General features: G+C 44.3%; 5 protein-coding genes across 6 annotated transcripts in view; 3 read left to right on the top strand and 2 right to left on the bottom strand.

Annotated features, from left to right (window-relative positions):
• Positions 1-92: 92 nt before the first annotated feature.
• LOC111602923 (enkurin) lies at positions 93-1,446 on the top strand. The gene is made up of 2 exons (XM_023320270.2): positions 93-354; positions 416-1,446. The coding sequence occupies exons 1-2, from the start codon at positions 261-263 to the stop codon at positions 1,249-1,251; spliced, it is 930 nt and encodes a 309-aa protein (XP_023176038.1). The 5' UTR covers positions 93-260; the 3' UTR covers positions 1,252-1,446.
• LOC111602922 lies at positions 1,194-3,902 on the bottom strand. Of its 2 annotated transcripts, none has more exons than XM_023320268.2 (4): positions 3,849-3,902; positions 2,565-3,587; positions 1,652-2,499; positions 1,194-1,589 (listed from the first exon to the last, which is right to left on the bottom strand). In XM_023320268.2, the coding sequence occupies exons 1-4, from the start codon at positions 3,886-3,888 to the stop codon at positions 1,437-1,439; spliced, it is 2,064 nt and encodes a 687-aa protein (XP_023176036.2). In that variant the 5' UTR covers positions 3,889-3,902; the 3' UTR covers positions 1,194-1,436. The 2 variants fall into 2 exon arrangements, with proteins under 2 accessions (XP_023176036.2, XP_023176037.2); XM_023320269.2 differs by lacking the exon at positions 3,849-3,902 and adding an exon at positions 3,676-3,705.
• Positions 3,903-3,906: 4 nt separating this feature from the next.
• On the top strand, positions 3,907-4,510 carry LOC111602924 (acyl-coenzyme A thioesterase 13). The gene is made up of 2 exons (XM_023320272.2): positions 3,907-4,013; positions 4,139-4,510. The coding sequence occupies exons 1-2, from the start codon at positions 3,927-3,929 to the stop codon at positions 4,490-4,492; spliced, it is 441 nt and encodes a 146-aa protein (XP_023176040.1). The 5' UTR covers positions 3,907-3,926; the 3' UTR covers positions 4,493-4,510.
• Positions 4,511-4,693: 183 nt separating this feature from the next.
• LOC111602925 (acyl-coenzyme A thioesterase 13) lies at positions 4,694-5,469 on the top strand. Its single transcript, XM_023320273.2, is given in 2 exon segments — positions 4,694-4,798; positions 4,856-5,469. Coding segments are annotated over 2 exon segments (432 nt in total). The 5' UTR covers positions 4,694-4,708; the 3' UTR covers positions 5,198-5,469.
• Positions 5,457-23,588, bottom strand: part of LOC111602919 (peroxidasin) — a 36,635-nt gene continuing 18,503 nt past the window's right edge. The window contains exons 2-9 of the mRNA XM_023320265.2: positions 16,622-16,837; positions 16,369-16,440; positions 16,065-16,306; positions 14,632-15,255; positions 12,555-12,767; positions 12,304-12,482; positions 12,058-12,239; positions 5,457-8,132 (exon numbers count right to left, since the gene is read on the bottom strand). Coding sequence (XP_023176033.2) covers positions 5,480-8,132; positions 12,058-12,239; positions 12,304-12,482; positions 12,555-12,767; positions 14,632-15,255; positions 16,065-16,306; positions 16,369-16,440; positions 16,622-16,837 — 4,381 coding nt within the window. The 3' untranslated portion in view covers positions 5,457-5,479. The remainder of the gene's footprint in view (positions 8,133-12,057; positions 12,240-12,303; positions 12,483-12,554; positions 12,768-14,631; positions 15,256-16,064; positions 16,307-16,368; positions 16,441-16,621; positions 16,838-23,588) is intronic.

Genomic DNA, 23,588 nt, shown 5'->3' with positions numbered 1-23,588 from the left:
TATAATGCAACCCCGAAAAATCTTAAAAACTTTGCAAGTTTTATTCGAAATGTTGCTAGAGCAACAGTCAAATTTGTGTAGCAACCGTTTGGAAGTGTTTTGAAACTAGGCAACGTTGAATTTAGTTACATACAGATATTTTTAATTACAAGCTAGCACTACAAATATATTTTCAGTAAAATACAGATTTCGCCAGATTATCATATATATACATATATATTCAAGCGCAAAAAGGAAGTCATTTTGTAAGGACTCAAGTCATGTCGCTGGTCTACATAACACATCATAATGAGAATATTTTTGATTTGGAGCGGGCGCCCGAGAAGCCGCCGGAAAATCGTCCAGTAGTCAATAGTAAATAGAGCGAAGAAATTTTTTCTTAATAGCATATCTAACGTATGATACCATCCGGCAGGTACGTCCACAAAAGCAGCTGCATATGCTAAGGAGCGGCGTGATCGTCTAAATATAGAGCGCAAGAAGCATGATGTTATCTTGCTAAAGGGAGGCGTCCGCTTGCTCACCGATGCCAAGAAGGCATATCATCGCACCATGGGCTGTGCCAATGTGCCGCTCGATCCGCCGTGCGCCTTCTTGCGCAAGAATCAGGGTGTCAAATGGCGTCGCGAGAATTTGCACGTGTGCCCCAAAAGTGACAACATGCCACCTCTGCCGCCGATGGGCAAAAAGGTTACAAAACCGGACATGGTGCCGAATTTTGTTAACCGTAATAAGATTTGTGCAAGTAGCTTCGTGCGCTGTCCGCCGCCTCCACGCTATGTGGACACACCCGGCGGCACACGCCAGAATTTGTTGAACTCGGGCATGGTGCCGCAGTATGTGTGCCGCAAGGACTTTGGGAAGGTCCCCGTTTACATACAGAAGACCAAAGCTATGCTCAAAGAGGCACACACCATCTGCTGTAAGGAACGGGCACGTCTCATGGAGGTTTGCGGCGGCACGAAGCTGACAGAATCATTAACCGAAATGACGCAACCAGCACGTGCCGATGGAGCACCGCCTGAGATGCCAGGCATGCGCGTAATGGATCAAGAGGAGCGTAATGAAATACTTGTGGGTCTTCGCGCTCATCTGAATGAGATGACCAAGAATTATCAGTCGATGCCCTTGCTGATTGACAGCGAGAACAAGCGTCAGCGCAAGGGCAAGTTGGAGAGTGACTTGCGACAGCTCGAGCAGGATATGCTGCTGCTCGAGACCAGTCCCATTATCTATGTTTCACTGTATTAAGTTATGTTGCTTAACTAGACAAACATGCACTTATAATCTACGTTCGAATAAAATTTAACGGGCATATTCTAGATTTCGACACCTGATCAAACCGCACAGATTCAACGAGAAAATTGGAAAAAGAAAACAGCTTGAAGCTTGCGGCATTGATTTGGTATTGAAATTTAGAGAGGCACTGTTCAAGTTTATGCATCCAAAAGCTCCAAGGCGTAGCTACCATGGCAGTAGGGACACAGCAGCGAGCTACCGGGTTCGTAAAGCTCCAGTAGTAGCTGTTTTTCCATCAAAGCCTGGCGTCCGCAGAGCGTGCAGTAGTGACGTTCCAGCGAGGGAGTTAGCTGGGGGAGATATGAATCTGTCAGTTGTGTGTAGTGTTAGATATAACTAACTAGACCTTCACCTGCATATAGGAGATCGCGCACAGGTGTTCTGCATCCTCGAGCATTATCTCTGGCACATTCAGCTTCACCTGCAGTAGCTCAAAGTGCTCCTCCATTTCAGCTTGAGCAAAGTGCTTAATAGCCACATTATTTGCCTTCTCACGTAACAGTTGCTGCCTCAGCTGCAGTCTAATTCGTTCACTGGCCGCCAATTGGCATTGCGCTGACTGTCGCTGAAATGCAGTCAGCTCCTGCAGATTGCTCAAGTACTGAAGACGCAGACGTATATGCGTCAGCTCAATCAAGCTCAATAGCAGTTGAAATTCGTGCTCGATTTGCTCGAGCAGATATTGATTGCGTTGGTCACGCTGTGCTAAAATTAATGTATCGAGGACGTGGTACTTGAGCTGCAGCTGCTGCAGTTGTGCGTCTGTGGCATCATTATCAAAGTTGAAGCCTTCGATTGGCGAATAGTCTATATAGTCATCCAGCTTGGGCCTTTGAAAGATATCCAGGCGTATTTCCACCAAAAGATCTAAATAGCTGTTCATGGATACACTGGGCAAGATGCATTGAGTAAGCTTGTCCAGCACGTTGCCTGCTTGTATTTTGCCCACGCGGATGTGCAAGATATTACGCCGTATTGTCTTATTGAACAGATACTCTTTGTTGCGTGTGGAGAGGATGGTAATTAGGTTTTTGTTGGGACTGCTCCATAACCCAAGTGGCTGTTCGTTTTCCGTGTCGTCTACCTCGATTGAGCGCATGCTAGTGCTCAGCTGGCCGGGCTTGTGGCTGAGCTCGACTAGGCAAAGTTGTCCGCGTGCTGTGACCAAAGCATAGTTGTTGTTCCCCACATCGCAGAAACCTTTTGATTGTAACAAGAATAAATATTAAAAGTATGAAACGGTAAATTGTGACTGTAGAGATCACCTGTTATCTTCATGCCACCTGTATGTAGACGGGTCTCCAACCAGTGGCCACTTGTCTCTCTGGGCATACACCAGATGAGCAAGTGCGCTGACTTGCAACAAGCTATATAATAACAATCCCGTGTCGGACAGTGTGTAATCAGAGCCTGTTGCAGGCCGAGGCGATCCGGGCGCAGCCAAAGAGTCTTAACCAGACAGAGACTCTCCCCTTCTGCAGCGCTGAACCTGTAGAGATGCACCAGGCCATTGTTGTCGCTCACAAGCAGCAGATCCTCGTAGATGTACATAAAACAAATGCGACCCAGGAGTGTCTGCAACTCGGAATGGGCTACCAGAGTTGATGCATTGCTGCATAAAGTCAGTGTCCATATACTGCCGGCAGCTGTTCCCAGGACGAGCTCAAAGTTCTCCCCCCTTTGTACTGAACGCCAAGCGAGCATGGTTATCCAACTGCGATCCATATAGCCCTGATAGTGTCGGAATGTCTTGATCGTTGCAGCTGGAATTTCATACGGTGGCTGCAATGTATCCCGCAGCGTGGCGGCCACATCGATACCCTTCTTGTAGGATACCCAAAGAGGCTGCTCTGGAAGCTTACTCAACAAATGCAGTGCGCCATAGCTGTTCAAGCTGGCCATCAGCATTCTGCCATCGGGCAGCAGGTGGTTGGCCAATTTAGCGGCTATGCGATTGGGTGCGGGCACATCCTGTGCACAAATGGTTGTGTAAACGGAGTCCAGGCTGAGGTGTTGTTGCTCCAGAACATTGCCGCTTTCATAGATCTGCTGGAGATTCACCTGCTCCGCCAGCTGGTCCAATGGTCGTATTTTGTTTATGCACTTCCAGGTGGCCAGGGTATAAGGAAAGGGCAGCTGACGGCGCGACTTGCAATTCAATTCGAGAGTAACTACCTCCGTCTTGGAGCCTATCAACGAAATGCAGTTGCCATCGGTTGTGTAGGAAACAAAGTCATGAACAGTTTCCTGCCTGAGTTCGTGATTACACAGTACATGAAAGATCATAGCTGCAAGACAAAAATTATAAACAAACTTAAGCAAAAACACAATATATTATCTGAAATGTGTTCATTTTCAAATTATCGCGTTTAATACTTTTTAATTAGCTCTTTTAATCTGTCGTTCTGCCGGCAGACGCAGACGCAGACGCGTACAGAGCGAGCACAACAAAAAATGCGCGAATTTCACACATGCCTAAAAATTTTGTGACATACACTCACACACACATACACTTTGTAAACTTTTTATATTGCTCATTTGTTATTCACCTTTGCCATCGCTAGCGTTTGCTTCAGTAGCTTTTTTCATTTCAAAGTGAATGCAACAGCCAAAAGAAGCTAGCCACAATGTCAGCTAAGAATGGCGTTGAAATGGTTAAAAAAGTAGCCGAATTTATTTCCAAAGGCAAAAGTTTTGATCGCGTCACTCAAATGGTGAGTGCACCTGAATATTTTTGTAAAGAAAGGACGTAGAAACGACGCACTAATCAGCTGAAATTTTGATTCGATAAATTATGTAAGAAGGACTATCGATAACGCGCTACATTTGAATGTTACAGGTTAAAATAACGAGTGGCGGCGAAGGGCGTTGCGTGGGCGAATTTACTGTTGAGGCTGAGCATTTGAATCGCGTAGGCTCGCTGCATGGCGGCTTAACGGCCACCATATTAGATAATGTAACTACTTATGCACTGATGTCAAAGGGCTCACATCCTGGTGTTAGCTCTAGTTTAAATGTGAGCTATATATCTGCAGCCAAACCTGGAGATGTTATAGAAGTGGATGCCAACACGATGCATGCTGGACGCAAGATGGCATACATCGAGTGTGTGCTCCGAAATAAAGCGGATGGCAAAATCATTGCCAAAGGTGGACAAACCAAATATGTGGACTTTAATACACAATCGAGCTAATAAATGTAATTGCTTATAAAACTAAACAAATAAAAGATAGCTCAATTAGCTGTATTCGCTCTATTGACGTCATTACATGCAAATGAGACGATCTGCGTTATCTACCGAATGTGAAGAACCATGAACTATCGATAACAGCACATAGCCGCTCATCTCTAGAGCTTATTGATATGATTTTTTTTATTTGCTATCCACTCGTTTCATAACAACAGAAATATGGGCACACGCAAAAAGGGCTTGTAGTTCGCTAAGCATATTTCAGAGATTATTGCCAAGGCCACAGGCTTTGAGCGACACTTGGAAAAGGTATGAAGATGTTAGCTTTAGAATCGACAGAGGCTAATGGATTCAACCTTTATCTAGGTAAAAATATTGGATGGCGGCGATGGCATTTGCACTGCAGAATTTACCGTTGCTCCAGAGCATCTAAATAAAGCTGGAGGATTGCATGGCGGCTATACGGCGACTTTAGTAGATATGATAACGACCTATGCGCTGATGTCGAAGCCCTGCCACCCAGGTGTCTCAGTTGACATCAATGTTAGCTACCTGAAAACGGCTCGTGTGGGCGATGAAGTGCTCATCGAGGCTAATTTAGTGCGAGCTGGAAAGACGCTCGCATTCCTCGACTGCCAGTTGCGGCACAAAAAGGACAACTCAGTGATAGCCAAAGGATCGCACACTAAATACGTAAACTTTCAGTAGATAGTGTGTGCTAAGTTTTGATATTGTGCTTTATTGTTTACACGTGTAGCAGTAGATATTTAGTTAATTTGTTAATTAATTGTTTGTTGCTCTGTGTGCGTTATGGTTAAGAGTTAAAGGCGGCTTCCATTGATAAATACTATGAATCCTTGACTGTCTCTATACTCGAGTTTGATTTACGTTTCCGTGCTCTCGAATGGAAACCGCCTTCTAGTGTTAATGTGGCTACTAAGTTTAAGAGGGGCGTTGATTAATTGTTAAGTCGATATGCAAATGGCTGTCTCAATTGTCCAGCTTCTTTTTGGTTGGCATTGTGGGGCAGTGCGGGCAGCAGGCCTCTGGCGGTGTCAGTGGTTCAATGCCTGGCGGGCAGCTGATCTCGCCGCATTGTTGACGCACACAGTTCACTTGGCCGTGGAAACAGTTGCACTTGGTGCACACATCCGGCGTCCAGACCTCGTTGTTCAAGCGTGTGGTGCCCTTGTCATCGACGCAGTGGCTCCGTTTGGGCTTCACAACCGCCGGCTGGGGCGGAGCAGGCGCCACTGGCTCAGCGTCGACTGCATTGCAGGAGTCCTCCAGCTTGCGCAGTTTCTTGTGCAACTTTTTCAGCTCCTTCTGGAAGCTGCCAATTAGATCCTCCAAGCCGCTAACGCGCTCCTCGTTCACTTCGTAGAGCGCTTCCAATGGGCTGTCGTAGCCCTCTGCAGTCGGAACCTCTTGCTCGCTGGACACATCACGTTTCTGGCGCTGGCTACGCTTGGTGTAGGTCTGTGGCACGAACGAGTCGAAGAGCGCTGGCTGGCTGTTGCAATTGCCGCACTCCTGCCACAGATACAAATTGATGCCGGGTATGTCCTCGCATGGCTTATAGCCGCCTTGATGCTTGGCCAGGATGAACACATTTTCCGTAACCTGATCGAAGTTGTCGCCCACATCGCAGAGGACGCGTCCCAAGTTGGCCTGCTTAATCTGCACCAGCTGCTCGGGCTGGAAGACACTCGGATTCTCGTAGTAGAAGCGATCACCATCACGCAGGCGTCGGAACTGCTCCACTAGCAGGCATTGGAAGAGTGGACCCACTTTGCCGCCCTCCACCTGATCCTCGAGTATGCCACCCAACCAGACATCAATGTTATCCGGATGTCCGTAGAGTTCGCCTAGTTTCTTTCGGATGTCCGCATTGGTGATCTCCCCGGCCAGGTCCTCAAAGTCCGTGGCAACGGTCAGATTGCAGAATTTTCTGTAGACGTTATAGCCGGGTATGCCATGATCTCTTCCACGTTGTATATTGATTGCAGCCAGATCGAGGGCCACAGCGTGTGCCGTCTGGAACAGTTTCTCCGTCAGCTCCGTATTCAGGTTCTGATCGGGAAGTTTGAGCTTGGCGGGCACAGCGAGCATGCCGCGCAGCAGAGGATCAACGCCACCTTCGTAGGCCAAACGCCAAGGAGCAAAGAAGGCTTTGTGGAGCTGCAGATGTCCTTGCGGTATGGGCTGGAAGCTGGAGTTCAAGCGATGCAGTATGGGATTGATGATGGTGTGGCCAAAGCGCAAAGCAGCCGTTGCGAATTCATTTGCAATGCTCGGATTCAGCTGGGGATTGTAGCCACGATATTCACCCAACATGGACATGCCACTCTCGCCAATAATCAAGGGCAGCCACTGCTTGAAGGTGATGTGCTGCATCTGAGCGCCCACAATCTTGCGGGACTCCTGGTACAACGTATCGCCATCCCAGTGAGGATTGATCTCGCCCAGCTTGCGGGCAATGCGATTGTGTTCGCGCATCCAAACAGTGTGCATGGCCAGCAGACCCACTTGCTCATTGACTCGAATATCGCCGGAAACGAAGCAGTTCATCTTATTCTCATCCAGATTGCGACGACAGTCCATGCCGTCCTGGGGCGCCGCGAACGGTAGCATGTCCTTCTGATTGGGGAAGTGCACGCCGACGCGGAGCAGACCCTCGTCGGAGCTGAGGTTACGCAGCTCCTGGGCGAAGGGCGTGTTGTAGCCGTACATCTGGGAGGCGTCTATGTAGGCCGTCAGCTGATTGATCTGCTCGCGATGCTGCACGCTGTCGAAGAAGAGCGAGGTCATGCCAGAGCCGCAGATGGCGCTGGACCGCACCACGTCGATGCAGCGACGATTCTGAACGCGCGGATCATTCGGGGGCACCTCAATCGGGTAGCAGGGCGGTGCCATTTCGCAGGTCTTCTTGCAGTCGATACCGTCCCAGCTCTCCGAACTAACTGATGGTATGGCATGATCCAGATCGTGGTCCAGAAACTGACCCCACTGCATGACCATGTGAGTGATGCGGGCATCGGGCGTAATCTCCTTAGTAGCCACCAGCGAGGTGGACACCAGTCGAGCACTGGGCTTGGGGTGACCCGAATACTTCAGGCCCTTGGTCCAGCCCACGGGCATGCTGAAGCCGTTCTCATAGATGGGCGGAGCGAGGCGTCTAAAGGCGGTCAGAGAAGCGCCCCACGTGGGATGCATCAGATTGTTGCAAGTGCCCTCAATGCTGCGATATCTCGAATGGAAACACATATCCGTACAGTTAGGCATCTCGCGATGCTCCATGCAGCCGGATAGCTCAGCCACCAAGTGCAAATGCTCGCGCGATAGCAGATCCCTAAACTCGTACTGTTCGCTCTCCATGGTCAGATTATCGCCCTGCTGCACATGCTTCCTAATGTTGACCAGCGTGCGCTCATAGATCTCTGCGGCACGCGCCAACTGCCTGGCCTGGCCGGTGGGAAAGCGGAAGACGCGCAGCAGCTCGCCATAGTTGGGAGGTGCACGGGACGAGCGATTGGAGAAGAGCATGTCAAGGGTATTATTAATGGCCATATCGATTTCCTTGGCTGCCTCGGCGAAGGCAATGCGCACATAGCGATCTCCGGGTGCCAGATCCACATTGTTTCTATGGAGTGGGAAGTGAAGTGAAGAGGGGAAATGAGAGGTGGGAAGGATAAGATGAGGAGTGGAGAGATGTGAAGAGACGGAATTTCAAGATAAGGGAAGAGAAGAGATAAGATGAAAAGTGAAGATGAGAGGGGAAGAGAAGAACAGAGAGAAGAAAGGTGAGAGAGAAGAAGTCATAAGATAAGAAAAGAAAAGAGAAAGAGAAGATAAGAAATCAGATAAGCAAAGAGCAGAGAGAAGAGAAGAGAGAGAAGAGAAGTCATAAGATAAGAAAAGAAAAGAGAAAGAGAAGATAAGAAATCAGATAAGCAAAGAGCAGAGAGAAGAGAAGAGTGAGAGAGAGAGAGAGAGAGGATATGAGCACAGAAGAGATGAGAAGAGTAAAGATAAGATAACATAAAAAGGGAAGAGATGATAAAAGAAAAGTAGAAGTGAATGGAAAATATATGAAAAGGGATGAGGGAAGATATGTAGTGAAGATAAAAATAGCAGAAGAGAAAAGAAAAGAAGCAGGGCAAAGAAAAGAGATAAATCAGAATTAGCTTTTTATCTATGCTGAGACTTAATCAGGACTTATGATAATATGCAAAAGTTTTAGTTGCTTGAAAACTTGCCACCGAATTGCATAATTAATATTAAAAAATGGCTCGACTTCTCACAGCTGCTCTGCTCCCTACTTTAATTGCAATTAATTTAGCCAAGATCAGAGGTGGCTTAAAACGTCGTTGTCTAATAAAAAGCCAGAAGTAAACTTTACTTATTTTTAATTTTTATTTTTATTTCTATTTCGCTATTATTTTATGTTGGGCTGCTCTTCGGCCAGCGGCAGCCGCTGACTTGGCAACGAGCGAAATTATGCCACACTCAGTTTTTTTTTTTCGCTCGTTGTTGCAGCAAGGAAAATCCTCGCCAAGCTCTGCGCGGGTGGCATTAACAACAATTCATTCCACCACATTCTATGTGGCGTTGGCCGTCGTCCGTCGCCCGTCGCCCGTCGCTCGTCGCCGTTAAAGGAATTTCCCTTTCTGGAAAGTTTCGCTGTGTAAACTTTGCCATTGTCGGCGTGGTAGGTAATAACTTAACGACCATAATACACCCTGTTGCACCACAGCCACTGCTGCTCAGTGCTTACCACTATCAACTATCGCACTATAGCGACTAAATGGCAACCACTGCCAGCCAACAGCAACAACAACTACATTTACTCACACATTTTCCCTCTCTTTCACTCTCACATACTGTGTGTCTCTTTGCAAGTGCCCCAGCCATTTTTGTGGCTGCGCTTTTTCTGGCATGCCGGCGCTTTTGTAATACCCTAACTGTTCAACTCAGACATCGAATCTGCCGTGCAGTTTAGCACATGTATATTTAAGCTATTATACAATAATAATGAAATGATAATTTAATTTATGCTTTGATAAGCTAAGCACTATGTTGCCAATGCTGTTAGTTATTTCATTCAAATTAGCTTTTGACACGCAACAATTAGTGCTGCCAATCACTCCTGCCTGCCTTGCACAAAATAGCTAAAGCAAAGTGCTGCCAAATCTGTTGGACGCTTAAATCAGCCTGCCTTGCTGATCGCACACAGCTACTGTTGTCATTCTGCTATGCATACAATATGGCTGCCACGCACGCCTGTCAAATGTCAAGAAAAAGTGCTGCCAAGTTCTGCATTAATTAGTGCTTCAGCTGGTTTTGAGAATATACAGTGCTGGCAAAAATAAATGGAATTGTCTGGCATAAAATGACTTCGTCAATAATTTCTTAGCAATTCAGTAACTGTTTAAGTCAAGTGCTATCAAACTGTGTCATAGAGCATATTACGAGTCGTATGTCTAGCGCGTATTACTCTGTCTTTTCTTGGATTTGCGCCCACTGTGTGCGCGCGCGTGTGTGTGTGTGTCTGTGTGCCACATGCTGTGGCAATGGCAACGTATTTCCGTGGCCAGCATTCCCGCCAACACCTACGTCTCCAGCAGACCGGCAGGCAGTAACAGGATAAGCTTTTGTTTTACGCCAGCATTACCCACAACTTGGGCGGATTTCAGTAGCTGCTGCTGCTGCTGCTGCTGCAGCTGCCTTTTGCCATTGTTGTTGCTGCTGCAGGCATTCAGCGGTTTTTGCTCACTTTTTGTTGTTGGCTTCGGCGACGTTCCGTTAGCTATTCTGGGTCTGTGACTCAGCATAGTTTTTCACTTTTAACGTTTTGCGTTTTGCGTTTTCTTTTCTCCCTTTTTTTGTTTTCAATTTTGCAGCCTCCTTTGCTGCGGTCTAGCGACTGAGGTTTGCCCCAGCGTAATGAGTAAAGTTTCTAATGCTGCTGGCGCAACAACATAAGCGGCTGCTACGCACACACACACACACACACACACACAGCTGGCACAGCGCACTAAATGATGCGTACACACAGCCTGGGCTGACTCACAGTTGGAAGCAGGTCATATGGAAGAGCCAAAAGACTGCTCCTTTGGCTGCCTTTGCTTTTTGCATTATGCATTTAAAAATTTTGTGCTGCGTAAGCAAAACGCCTTTCGGTTAGCTGCCTGCTTCGATGCGGCTGGAAGATTTGTGGCCTTGGCTTTTGGTTTACCTATGGCTTGTGCGGCTTTTGCTTTATCATTGCGAGCGCACAAATTGATTTACGTTGCACCAAAGACTCAAACTATTCCATCTTAAATCCCTAAAAACGAAGCCCGCAAAGTGATGAAAATTGCAAACGGCCGTGGGAGGAGGGGAAAGGGCGAGGGAAATAGAGAAAGAGAGAGTTGTCCCATGAACAACTTGTCAACTCAATTTCAATTTGGGCAATTTGGACAACTTGTGCGGCTGCCTCAGCCTCTATAAGAACTAGACTTCAGCTCTCCCTCTGCCTCTCCTTCTCGCCTCTATCTCCATCTCATGCCGTGTGTGTATGTATGTCCTTCTGTCCGTTTGTCACGTTTTCTTGCACTGTGTTGGCACGTTTGGCTAGGCTGCCAACTGGCACAGGCAAGTTTTTTGTGCTTGCGTTGTCGGCGCCTTTTGATGTCTTTTAGTGCATATTTTATATGCAGTTTAGCCAGCGGCACAGTGGGACGCAACTCAAAGAAACTTCATCAATAGTTGATTCGCTTCCTACTTGCTCTAAGATCCCCCCAGCGAATGTCCTAATGTCTCTGCAAGTTCAGCTTTAGCTCTTAAATATGCCAAGCAGCTCAAGGCATAAAAGCAACCGCAGACATAAGAAAGATTTTATATAATATATGTATACGAGGGCCGCTTGATAAGTTCTTGGCCTACAAATAGGAAAAATAAAAATTTTGAAATGTGGAGATTTATTGCTTAAAATAACCTTCGTCAAGCAGGCCTTATGCCTGACTGAATTTCTCTTGCGATAGTGGCGCCATCTGGCGCTGAGACGATGTACCAAAACAGATCTATTCATAAAAATAGTAGTGCAATGGAGCTTTCTCTATATTTATATATATATTCATGCTATGCATACACATATATATAAAAACTCTAAACTAAGTCCATCTACATTTCTTAACATACATGCAGCAGACGTTTTCATAAATTTATATCTAACCCACTGCACAGTGGCACTAAAGCTAACACAATAAAAGCGTTTTTCGCACTAAGCCACTTAAATGTTTTTTCTCTATTTAATTAATTTTCACAAAAGTTAAGCTGTGCTTGCACCACCGTGTTGCACTACAAGTGCTTGTAGTTTTGGTGGTTTCACCAAAAAAAAACGAAAAAATAATGAGAACAATTTTCAATTAATTAAGCAAAGTTTTTGGGCTCCGCTCTTAAATGCGTTTTAAGTGCTGCCTTTGCATGCTGCCAAAAAGTAGTTTGCTTTGAGCGAGAGTTGGTTGCTTTGATTCCATTTTCTTTTTGTTTTCACCTCAGACTCACTCACTCACTCCCTCACTCACCTGATGGTTATCAGAGCGGAAGCTGTGGCTCGACCGAATCTGTTCTTCAGCTGGCACTCGTAGCGGCCGCCATCGAGGATGGTCACATTCTTGACAAACAAACTGCCGGCGCCACTTATTTGATATTTCTCAGTCAATTGGACATTGGGATCGATGAGGCGTCCATCGCGACGCCAAACAATCTGGCAATAAAGTTGAAAGATGAAGTTGCCAAAGTGGCGGAAAAGTGGCGCGGACGCAACTTACCTGCAGTCCGTCTTCGGGATGCTCGGCCTGGCAGGGCAGCTCGATGGTGGTGCCGGTAATGGCGACCAAATTGCTGGGCTCAATGGCCAGCCGTGGCGGCAATTGTGAGTGCTCCACTTTAATCGTTGCCTCCACGCTCACCTCGCCGTTCTCATTGCTCGCCGTGCAGCGGTAGACACCTGAAACAGCCATCGAAAGCAACTCGAATTGTGCAAACAAAAAGGCGTGTGGGTGGTGGTGCTATTGCTTACCTGCATGCTGCTGTTTGGCAACGCTAACCACCAGCTCCGTGTTCTCGTTCTCCAGCAGCAGGTCCGCATCGTTGGCGGAGGACGTTAGTGGATTGCCATTGAATTGCCAGGTTATGCTTGGCAGTGGATTGCCATCGGCATCGCATTCCAGCACAAAGGCTTTGCCCAGTTTGATTGTTTGGTTTTGTGGTGCCATTAAAATTTCGGGTAAATCTGCAAACCAGATGCAACGACCCGTATTGAGTGATTTAAGCAATTTCAACCGCTCCAAATGGCAGCGCACACTCACACACACACACACAAAGCACAAAAAAAGGAAAAACCGTCAGCTCAGTTTTCTATGCGTTCCATCAAACAGCTGCCCACAGTCCCCTTTCCCCCAACCCACCCAATGCTCCATATTGAGCATAAACATATTTTTCATTGCATACTTTTAGGCGCTGCGGGTCGCCATTTTGTATTTGCTTGTATATTGTATGCATGCATGTGTGTGTGTGTGCGTGTGCGTGTGCGTGTGCTCGCTGGGTTAATTATGCTGACCAAACGCAACGGCTCAATGCTTGAACAGCCAAACACCATCCGGCAGCCTGCCCCACAGCCACACCCTACAATGCAACGCCCACTTTTTGAAGTGCGTTCGCGCTTTATATATATATATGCATCATAGCATAATAGTTTATAATTTTTGCACTTAATTTGCAAAATAAAGCGCACATTTTGCACTTCATTTTGCGCTCTGACCACAAATTATAATGAGCCATTGTGATTAAGGCGTTGACTGCAGAGCATTTTCAACAGGCCACGTCCTGCCTTCCGGCTCTGCTGCCATAAAAAGTACAGTCACGTCGCAGCGCTTGGCTAAGAAATTAAAGATATTAAAGCCAAAGTTTAAACGCACTCGCACAGCTCAGCTATTTATGGCAATGGGCATTACGTGCCTCACATTTCGCCAGTTTCATTTGGCTAAAGTTTTTAGCTTGTGGCCAGCATACATAGATGTATATAGATGGCTTATTTATGATTGTCTATGTATATATTGTTTATTAATCGCAATTCTATAGCCTTTTTGTCGGCGTTGGCTTGGGATAAATGTTAGATATGTGGAATTTACAACTGAGATTTGCAATAAAACATGGATTACTCATGCAATTTGTAAGCAAAAAATGCATTGATAAAAGCTGTTAGAGTGGGGAGTATGCCACTGCTAGTTACCCTAACCAAATTATTAATTTAGTGTAAATTTGAATATTTGATATATTTATAAATAATTTGATATAATTTAAATAAAAATATGCTTAAGAAAATTCGTGTAAATCAAACTTTACTTTCAAAGTAGAAAAACTTGAAATATGCTCAATTCATTTTGCATGTCAGAAAGTAACTTCAAGAGTAATGAGTGAGTTTGATAAAAGTTTATTCGAATTACTTATTCAAAATTATAAAAATTTCTATATAAGTTGAGTAGTTCAAGGTTCCATAACTTTGCCAAAAACTAAAAGTTTTTGTTTCAGACAAGTTCAATATTTAATTTTTCGTTTCAGTTTTCTATAAAGATATTTATATAATTAAAATACACTACATACACTATATAGATACTGCCCGTTATTTATTTCTATTAAGCCTAACTCCAATCAACAGCAAATGTCCATAAATAACATAGAAAAGTACGCAAAAAGCAATACAAAATATAAAATAGAGCGAAACCCATAAAAATCATTGCAAAATAGGGAATACCCCAAACAGAGCAAAAAGAGTAAAAAATAGCGCTTTTTTCAACCAATTAATCTTAAGCTTTGGCCATTCGAATTGCAATAAAAACACTTGCTGTTGATATAAATGGAAGCTGACTTAAATGAAGCCGCCGATCGAATGGCCAGAACAACTGCAACTGTTAACTGAACTCCGTAACGAAGTTACAGACGAGCCGTTGCGGATTTATAAAGCTCGCAACGCGATACAAATTAAATCGACTGCAAATTGTGTTAAACGCGACAGTTCGGACTAAATGTGAAACCCCAACTGGACGCATTACAGTAGAGAGGGAGAGCGGTAGGGCGGTAGGGCGTTGTATACTCACCCTTGACTTCGATGTGGGCGGTAGCTTGGACACTGCCCAGACGATTGTGTGCCTCGCAACGATACGTGCCCGCTGTCAGCTGGCTGGGCTCGAGCAGGACGAGGCTGCCATTCGACTGCAACTGGAGCGCGGACGTGGACTGGGCTAGCTGCCGACCATTGACGAACCATTGTATGTCTGGCTGTGGCCAGCCGCGGGCAACACAATCGAGCAGCACGTGCCCGGACCCATGGAGTGCTACAATTTGGTCCACTGGCTTGCGGATGAAGGTGGGCGCGGCTGGTGTCGCATCGACGGCATCCCACGCCTGCTGCGCCACGTGACTGTCCAAACTGTTGTCGGCCTGGCTAACCAGCATTCGCACCGGCTGCGATTTGATCTCGCCCATCTCATTGCGCGCAATGCACTCGTAGATGCCAATGTCATTCGGTTCAACGAAATTGATGCGCAACGCGCCGCTCTCCAGCACCTGCATGTGCGGCGCCTGCTCCACACCGATCTCGTTAGTGCCGTGCATCCAGATGAGCTCCGGCTTGGGCTGGCCAACCACCTCGCACAGCATGTCCACAGTGTCGCCTTGATAGGCGCGTACGTCCTCGGGCCCAGACAGCAGTTGTGGCTTGGCTATGTTTGTTGGTTGAAATCAAGAAAATTAGATGCTTATAATCAAATTAGATTTGATTTATATTTGCGCAAAAGTTGATTATTTTCTAGTGGACAAAGCTCTTATATGAGCTTAAAGTTCTTATAATGCTAGCGCTCTTATTAGACCTCACTTGGGTTCTTTATATATTTAAATATTTTTAGAATATAAGCTTAAAAACTTAAGTGTATTTTAGCTGAGCTTTTATATATATTGAAATAAGTTTAAAAAAGTAGCTTTAAAGCTCAACTTTCTTAAAGTTGTCAAAGAGTAAAATATGTAGAAGAATTTGTGTCTAAGTCTTTTGCTTTCTTTTTTAGCTATATTGACTCAATACGACTCGAGCTTTTGTTATTTATTAATTTGAGGATTAACTTTTAACTATGTGCTTTAAAGCATATTAGAAGCTAAAAGCTGACATACATCATATTTGTTTTCTGATAACTTTGCTATATAGAAGCTTTCCATATTCGCTGAGCTTTCAGCAGCTTTAAAGCTACTAAATTGCATTAATCTGAGCAAATTCAAAAGTTTTTTAGGTGATATATAAAAATAATCTATGAACTTATAAGCTCTATTTAAAAGCTTAAGTTTGTTTGTAGCCTTTTCATAGTCCAATATTCAAATTCAGTTTTAAGCCTGTCAACTGCAAGTTGATTAATCTCATTGCACCAACTGTTTATTATTGTTTGCATTAATTTAATATCAAAATGAATTTGCAGTGGGCATCACTGTTCTTCTGACACTTGCAACAGCTGCTGCTGCTGCTGCCGCTGCTGCTGTCACTTACCACACTTGAAATGCAACTCGTTGAGGCTGGCAAAGCTTTGTCGCTGCAGTGCTGCGGGCTGGGCGCAGGTCAACGTGATGGTCATCAGCTGGCGCTGTGCATCCAGATGCCAGCGACGCCAGAGTGAATAGACACCGCAATTGCAATCAATCGGGTTGGCATCCAGACGCAAACGCTTCAGGCTGTGCAATTTGCTGAACACATCCAAAGGTAGATTCACCAGCTTGTTGTTATGCAGAAAACTGCGAGCGAAGAGTGCAAATAGTTTGAGCAAACATTCATGCGCGCTGCAAAGCGTACTTACAGTCGATTCAAACGGGGCAGATTGTCGAACAGACCGGCGGGCAGTTGCCAAATGTTATTGTCTTCCAGATAGCTAAATATTGAGATAAGAAGCAGAGCAGAGCCGAGCGGCGAGTAGTGAGAAATGCAGTCAACGTGGCGTATGCGCGTTTCTTTTAATTAAACTTGAACTCGATGCGAAATGGAAATCGTTAAGTGTGTAAAGAGTTTGAGTGTGCGTGTGTGTGAGTGTGTGTGCGTGTGTTTGTACTTACAGCGCCTCCAATCTTGGCAATTGCTGAAAGATGCCGGCGGGTAAGCGGCTTAAAGCATTCTTGTTCAAATAGAGAAACCGCAACGCTGTCAAACCCTTGAAGGCATCCTCCTCCACAGCAGCCAGCTGGTTGTCATTGAGGAAGAGCGTCGTCAGCTGTCCAAGTCCATTGAATGCATTGCTCGGCAGCTCCTCAAACTGATTGAAGCGCAAATCCCTGCAAAATGACAGCAATGAGACAAAGGCAACAAAAAAAAACAGATAACATTCAGTTTGGGTCGTGGAAGTTCGTTCATTCGTTCGTCTAATGGAGCTGAATGGGAATTTGCTATTCCACATTTTGCAAATTCCATTTTGCTTGCCGCAATTTGCGGCAAGTTGTTCCCTGTTCGGACATGTGTCAGGGCCAGCATCTGTGCGTGTGTGTTGGTGTGAATCCGTGTAACTGTGTCGAACAATTGCCATCTGTAATTAGTGCGTTACTTGAGCACACAATCAACAGTTAAGGGCGTGGCACAAGTCCTGAAAACTCGACAATAAAATTGGGCAGAAAAAGAAATGCGAAAAGCTAAAAGCTGAATGTGGCACAATAAATTCGAGTAAAACTTATGCGTTCGGCTCAGAACCTGCTTTAGTTTTAGCTCAGCTAACATCGAGGCCAACAGAATAATATACCATAAGTCGTAATAGCTAAAGCCGAGTCTAGCACAGGTTCAGAGTGAAGTGATCTCCGCGTTGAAGGTATTAGTTTAATCAAGCATTGATTAGGATGCACCTGTCAATGTCAGTTAAAAAGCAAAAGCATGTTCAACGGAATGCAAAAATCAATGTGGAGGGAATCAAGAGTTAGGGATATTAGGTCAAACGTAAGTGGGCTGCTGAAGGACCCTGGCTGAGCAGAGTTGAGTGAGTATGTGGATGAAGTGAAGGAAGATGAGCGAAGTTGAGCTAGCAAAGGAAAAGCGAAAAAACATTGGCTTGAAGGCGGCATGTAGATGAAGCAGATGTAGGCCAAAAGCGCAAGGGCGAAACCCGATTACAGAAAAGAAAAGTGGAACCTGAAAGCAACACTTGAAGCACACAGAAGCAGAGCAGCAGAGGAGCAGAGCAGCAGAGCAGCATAGCAGCAGCAGCAGCAGAGCAGCAGAGCAGCAGAGCAGCAGAGCAGCAGAGCAGCAGAGCAGCAGAGCAGCAGAGCAGCAGAGCAGCAGAGCAGCAGAGCAGCAGAGCAGCAGAGCAGCAGAGCAGCAGAGCAGCAGAGCAGCAGAGCAGCAGAGCAGCAGAGCAGCAGAGCAGCAGAGCAGCAGAGCAGCAGAGCAGCAGAGCAGCAGAGCAGCAGAGCAGCAGAGCAGCAGAGCAGCAGAGCAGCAGAGCAGCAGAGCAGCAGAGCAGCAGAGCAGCAGAGCAGAGCAGCAGAGCAGCAGAGCAGCAGAGCAGCAGAGCAGCAGAGCAGCAGAGCAGCAGAGCAGCAGAGCAGCAGAGCAGCAGAGCAGCAGAGCAGCAGAGCAGCAGAGCAGCAGAGCAGCAGAGCAGCAGAGCAGCAGAGCAGCAGAGCAGCAGAGCAGCAGAGCAGCAGAGCAGCAGAGCAGCAGAGCAGCAGAGCAGCAGAGCAGCAGAGCAGCAGAGCAGCAGAGCAGCATATCATCATATGATCATATCATCATATCATCATATCATCATATCATCATATCATCATATCATCATATCATCATATCATCATCATCATATCATCATATCATCATATCATCATATCATCATATCATCATATCATCATATCATCATATCATCATATCATCATATCATCATATCATCATATCATCATATCATCATATCATCATATCATCATATCATCATATCATCATATCATCATATCATCATATCATCATATCATCATATCATCATATCATCATATCATCATATCATCATATCATCATATTATCATATCATCATATCATCATATCATCATATCATCATATCATCATATCATCATATCATCATATCATCATATCATATATCATCATATCATATCATCATTATATCATCATATATACTTTAACTGTCATATACTTTTAATATAGGCAACACACTTTTATCTCTATATTTATTTTTCAGTATATTTAGCGAATTATTAATCTTTTTATATATACAAAATATTTCTATATATATGCATATATATTTTTTTTATTTATTGAATCTCTCCAATATTCATATCATATTTCATTTCAATTTAGATATTTAAACCTAAGCAGCATACCAACTTCTTAGTACAGTTTGCTTGCTCTAACAATTAATTTACGTCTTACCCCAAGTCTGCCTGACTTTACTCAATAATGAATGAGCTTAACACTTTGCAATCATCTACCCATAATAATAGCATTTGAGCATATTAAATGTGATGTATAAAGTTGTTATTATGCTTATAATAACAATCTGACAGCCTCTGGAGGTTGGCTTTATAATCAGTTTTGTGGCTTCCCATGCTTATATCAAAGGCAAAAGTAAATACTCATTTAGAGAACATTTTACACACATTAAAAATTAATTAGGAAAAGTTGTATGCGCCGTAGTTTTTATGCTTAGCGACAGCGCAGCCAAGCGATAAGCCGCACGCACACATACAAAACAACAATTACGCTCACACACACACACACATACAGACACGTATAGAAACAGAGCGAGATGTGAACACAGAAACGGATCTCCCACATATGTTCGCGTTTCGCGAACTCTTCTAAACTTCCCGCCTAATGGAAACAAGTGAGCCACGCGGCAAAGCTAACGACAACAGCAGCAGCAGCAGCAGCAGCAGCAGCAGCAGCAGCAGCAGCAGCAGCAGCAACTGAAAAAACTTTCTAATCAACTCTTGGAGTTTGCACTGCAAACAACAATAACAACAACCGCTGTAAGTTGAGCAGCAACAACAACTCGTTAGGGTGCAAATTCAATGCGGCAACAGCAGCAGCAACAGCAACAGCAACAACAACGACGACAGCAAAGCCGGTAACAAAAAAGGCAATTGCAAACGAGAAAACTCTGAGGCATGCCCGACCAGAAATACGCTGTAATCTAGAGTAATCATCGATACTTTGCTAAACTACCTATCTACGTAGCTACCGATCAATCTATGTATATAGCTAGCCTCTACCTATCATCTATCTATCTATCTATCTATCTATCTATCTATCTATCTATCTATCTATCTATCTATCTATCTATCTATCTATCTATCTATCTATCTATCTATCTATCTATCTATCTATCTATCTATCTATCTATCTATCTATCTATCTATCTATCTATCTACTATCTATCTATCTATCTATCTATCTATCTATCTATCTATCTATCTATCTATCTATCTATCTATCTATCTATCTATCTATCTATCTATCTATCTATCTATCTATCTATCTATCTATCTATCTATCTATCTATCTATCTATCTATCTATCTATCTATCTATCTATCTATCTATCTATCTATCTATCTATCTATCTATCTATCTATCTATCTATCTATCTATCTATCTATCTATCTATCTATCTATCTATCTATCTATCTATCTATCTATCTATCTATCTATCTATCTATCTATCTATCTATCTATCTATCTATCTATCTATCTATCTATCTATCTATCTATCTATCTATCTATCTATCTATCTATCTATCTATCTATCTATCTATCTATCTATCTATCTATCTATCTATCTATCTATCTATCTATCTATCTATCTATCTATCTATCTATCTATCTATCTATCTATCTATCTATCTATCTATCTATCTATCTATCTATCTATCTATCTATCTATCTATCTATCTATCTATCTATCTATCTATCTATCTATCTATCTATCTATCTATCTATCTATCTATCTATCTATCTATCTATCTATCTATCTATCTATCTATCTATCTATCTATCTATCTATCTATCTATCTATCTATCTATCTATCTATCTATCTATCTATCTATCTATCTATCTATCTATCTATCTATCTATCTATCTATCTATCTTATCTATCTATCTATCTATCTATCTATCTATCTATCTATCTATCTATCTATCTATCTATCTCTCTATCTATCTTATACCTATCTATCTACTTATATCCTTTTTGTTATCTGCCATCTGTCTATCTCAGTATTTACCATATATCAATGGTTACCTTCATCCCACGCTCTTTGTCTAATCTATCTTTCATTCAACATGATTGTTAAAAATCTATTGATTTATCTATTTATCTACATGCTTTACACTTTTTTCATATATCTGTCCACATATCAATTCTGAAATATTTGCCTTAAATAAATAAATATTATTTATAAATAGTTTTAAATTCCAAATGTATAAACAATATTAGATGCAACTTCATTAATCACAGGGTAGCCGCTGCGAGCTGCCAGCATAAATGTTAACAATACAAATTATGCCCATCTGGCAACGCTGCGCTGAGCTGTGGTGAGCGCTGTGTGCTTTCGCCAGCTTCAGTTACCGTTAGCTATGGGTGCAGCCATTGCTTTGATTGTTGTTGCTGTTGCTGTGGTTGGTTGGCAGCGATAATTATGGCACAGGAGCTGCAGGAACTGTAACTGGAGGCGAAGCCACAGTTTAGTCCTCGTTTCGGCAGAGTTGTCTAAACAAAAATTATGTTTTGTGGCTACTGTAAACATGCAACACACGAAGCGCAACAACAACAACCTGCAGCAGCAGCAGCAGCTAACCCTAATTGGTGTCAGCGTTCAGTGCGTGTGTGTTGGTGTTGTTGTTGTTGTTGTTGGTTAAGTGCATATGCTTCATGTGTGTGTTGCAACTAAAGACGAGCAGCAGCAACAAAAAGGCAGCACAAAAAACGCACGACAACGAAAACAACTTAAAAATCCAGAACAACACTAAAACCACTCACACGTACAGCTTGAGGGCATCAACAACAACAACAACAACAACGACATGCAGCACAGACACATATGCAGCGCCCAAATGTTGGCACATAAACAAAGGCGCTGGCAGCGCTGCCGACGTCGACGCCAACATCGCTGCTTGGCCAAGGGACTCAGACCCGAACCCGAACCCGAACCCGGACCCGCACCCGGTCAGGTCGATTCCTGTGAAAAGAAGCAAGCCCCCGGGCTGCTTCTGTGTGGCTCCACTTTGGCAACCACAGCGCCCGCTCGTTGGGTCGCTGGGTGGGCGAATAAGCTGGAAGGTAGTTTGCATTGCAACAAGGACAACGATTTGTAAGTTGGGCTGTGCATATCCTGTGCATGCTGGCAATACCAGCCTTTGTGCCGCGCACACACATGCAGCTGGCTGCCGGCAGCAGGCAGCAGGCAGCAGGCAGCTTGATCCACTTTTGACCCAACTCTATGCCTTGCAACTCCATTAGCCACCCGGGCGACAGTCAACAGCTCTCGCTGTAGTGGTGCACCGAATGGCAACTCCGCAAGTGACAGCAGCCTGAGTGATATAGTGCCAGATGGAAGTAGGCCATACGAATGGATAAGCCAAGTAAATATAAAACGAAAGACAGTAGATCGAATCGTAGCAGAGTCACTGAGTGCTACGCAAGTTGCGTGGTCTTTAGAGAGAGGGAGAGAGAGAGAACTAATGGACTGAGCAGAAGATATATATATATATTATATATAGATACAAGCTTTATATCTCTTACATCTAGCTTTGCCTGCTTGAAACTTTTATTTAATTTTATTTATTATTAACAAAAGAAGAGCTGCATAGCTATGCCGCTTGCCTTGTCTTTCAGTTTAGTTTTTTCTATTTACTTTTGTCTTAGGTTTGCACTTTCAGCCCACTGTGCAGCGATTTCTTTTCGTTGTTTCCCACTCAGCCTGCGTCTGGCTGCTACGCTTTGGGCCCTCTCAGTGTCCACTAACTTGAAGCTGCTTGCAACGCTCTTTTGGACGTGTGACAAACGATGGTCCACTCAATGCACACACAAAGGAGCGTGAGTCCTGTTTCTGAGCCTAGTCGGCAGCTGCTCTTCTTCTTTTACTACTTCAACTGGTCCCGCACACAAAACTAACTTTGTGTGCGTTTGTGCCAGTTGCAGGCGGCATAGTTGCGTGTCAGTTGTGCAACTATTTGTCGAGCTGCAGCAGCAGCAGCACCTAAAAAAAAGGACAGCTTCAAAGGACTATTCAAAGGGTGCACAAATAACTGGCTCGACCGACGGCATGGCAGACAGCGGGGCTGCCTGTTCCGTAGTGCAGCATCATTTCAATCAGCAGACTGTCGCACTTAAGTCCATCGAGTGCCTAGGCAGGACATGCAGCAACAGATCCTGGGCAAGGAAATTACATTTTTTTCTCTGCTCTTTTTGTCTACTGCTCTTCAAAAGTGACTTTGATAATAACATGTTTGTTTTTTGTTGGTCGGCTGTTCAAAATTCTAATTAAATTTATGCGTGCGTACACACAAAACACACGCATACGCCATGTTGGATAGCATATCCGTTTCCCTGGCTGTCCTGCCCCATTCTCTGTGCGCCCTGGCTGTCTATCAGGCATCTGTGTCTGCACTTAATTAATGCATATTATTGACAAAAGCATAGCTTGTTCGAATATGTTTGTCTATTCACGCATGCTTGCACATACACACACACACACACACACAGACACACTCGCACACTTATGCATAGCTGCAATTGTTACGTATACGCTTTGATGTCCATGCAGAGAATTTATGGTTCACCCCGAGAACGAAAGCCAAGCGTCATGTTCTGAACCACAGCCAGACAGTAAATTCTATGGAAAACAATTATCAATGTGCAGCTAACGGTTAGCCAACAACAATTGTTTGAGTTACAGTTCGAGCACTGTTACACCCCTTATGCACAGCTGTGGGCGTGCCTAAGGTATGCTGCAGATAGTAAAACGTGTCGCGTGTGCAACGAGCATTAAACTATTTGGGTGGTCTAACAAATTTGATATCAATTAGTTGTCAAAA

This window comes from Drosophila hydei, unplaced genomic scaffold, assembly GCF_003285905.1.
Source record: "Drosophila hydei strain 15085-1641.00,03,60 unplaced genomic scaffold, DhydRS2 tig00008128-arrow-arrow-pilon, whole genome shotgun sequence".
In the NCBI taxonomy this organism is placed as follows: domain Eukaryota; kingdom Metazoa; phylum Arthropoda; class Insecta; order Diptera; family Drosophilidae; genus Drosophila; species Drosophila hydei.
Note: the sequence above shows the minus strand (reverse complement) of the source record. Positions and strands in the feature narration are given on the sequence as shown.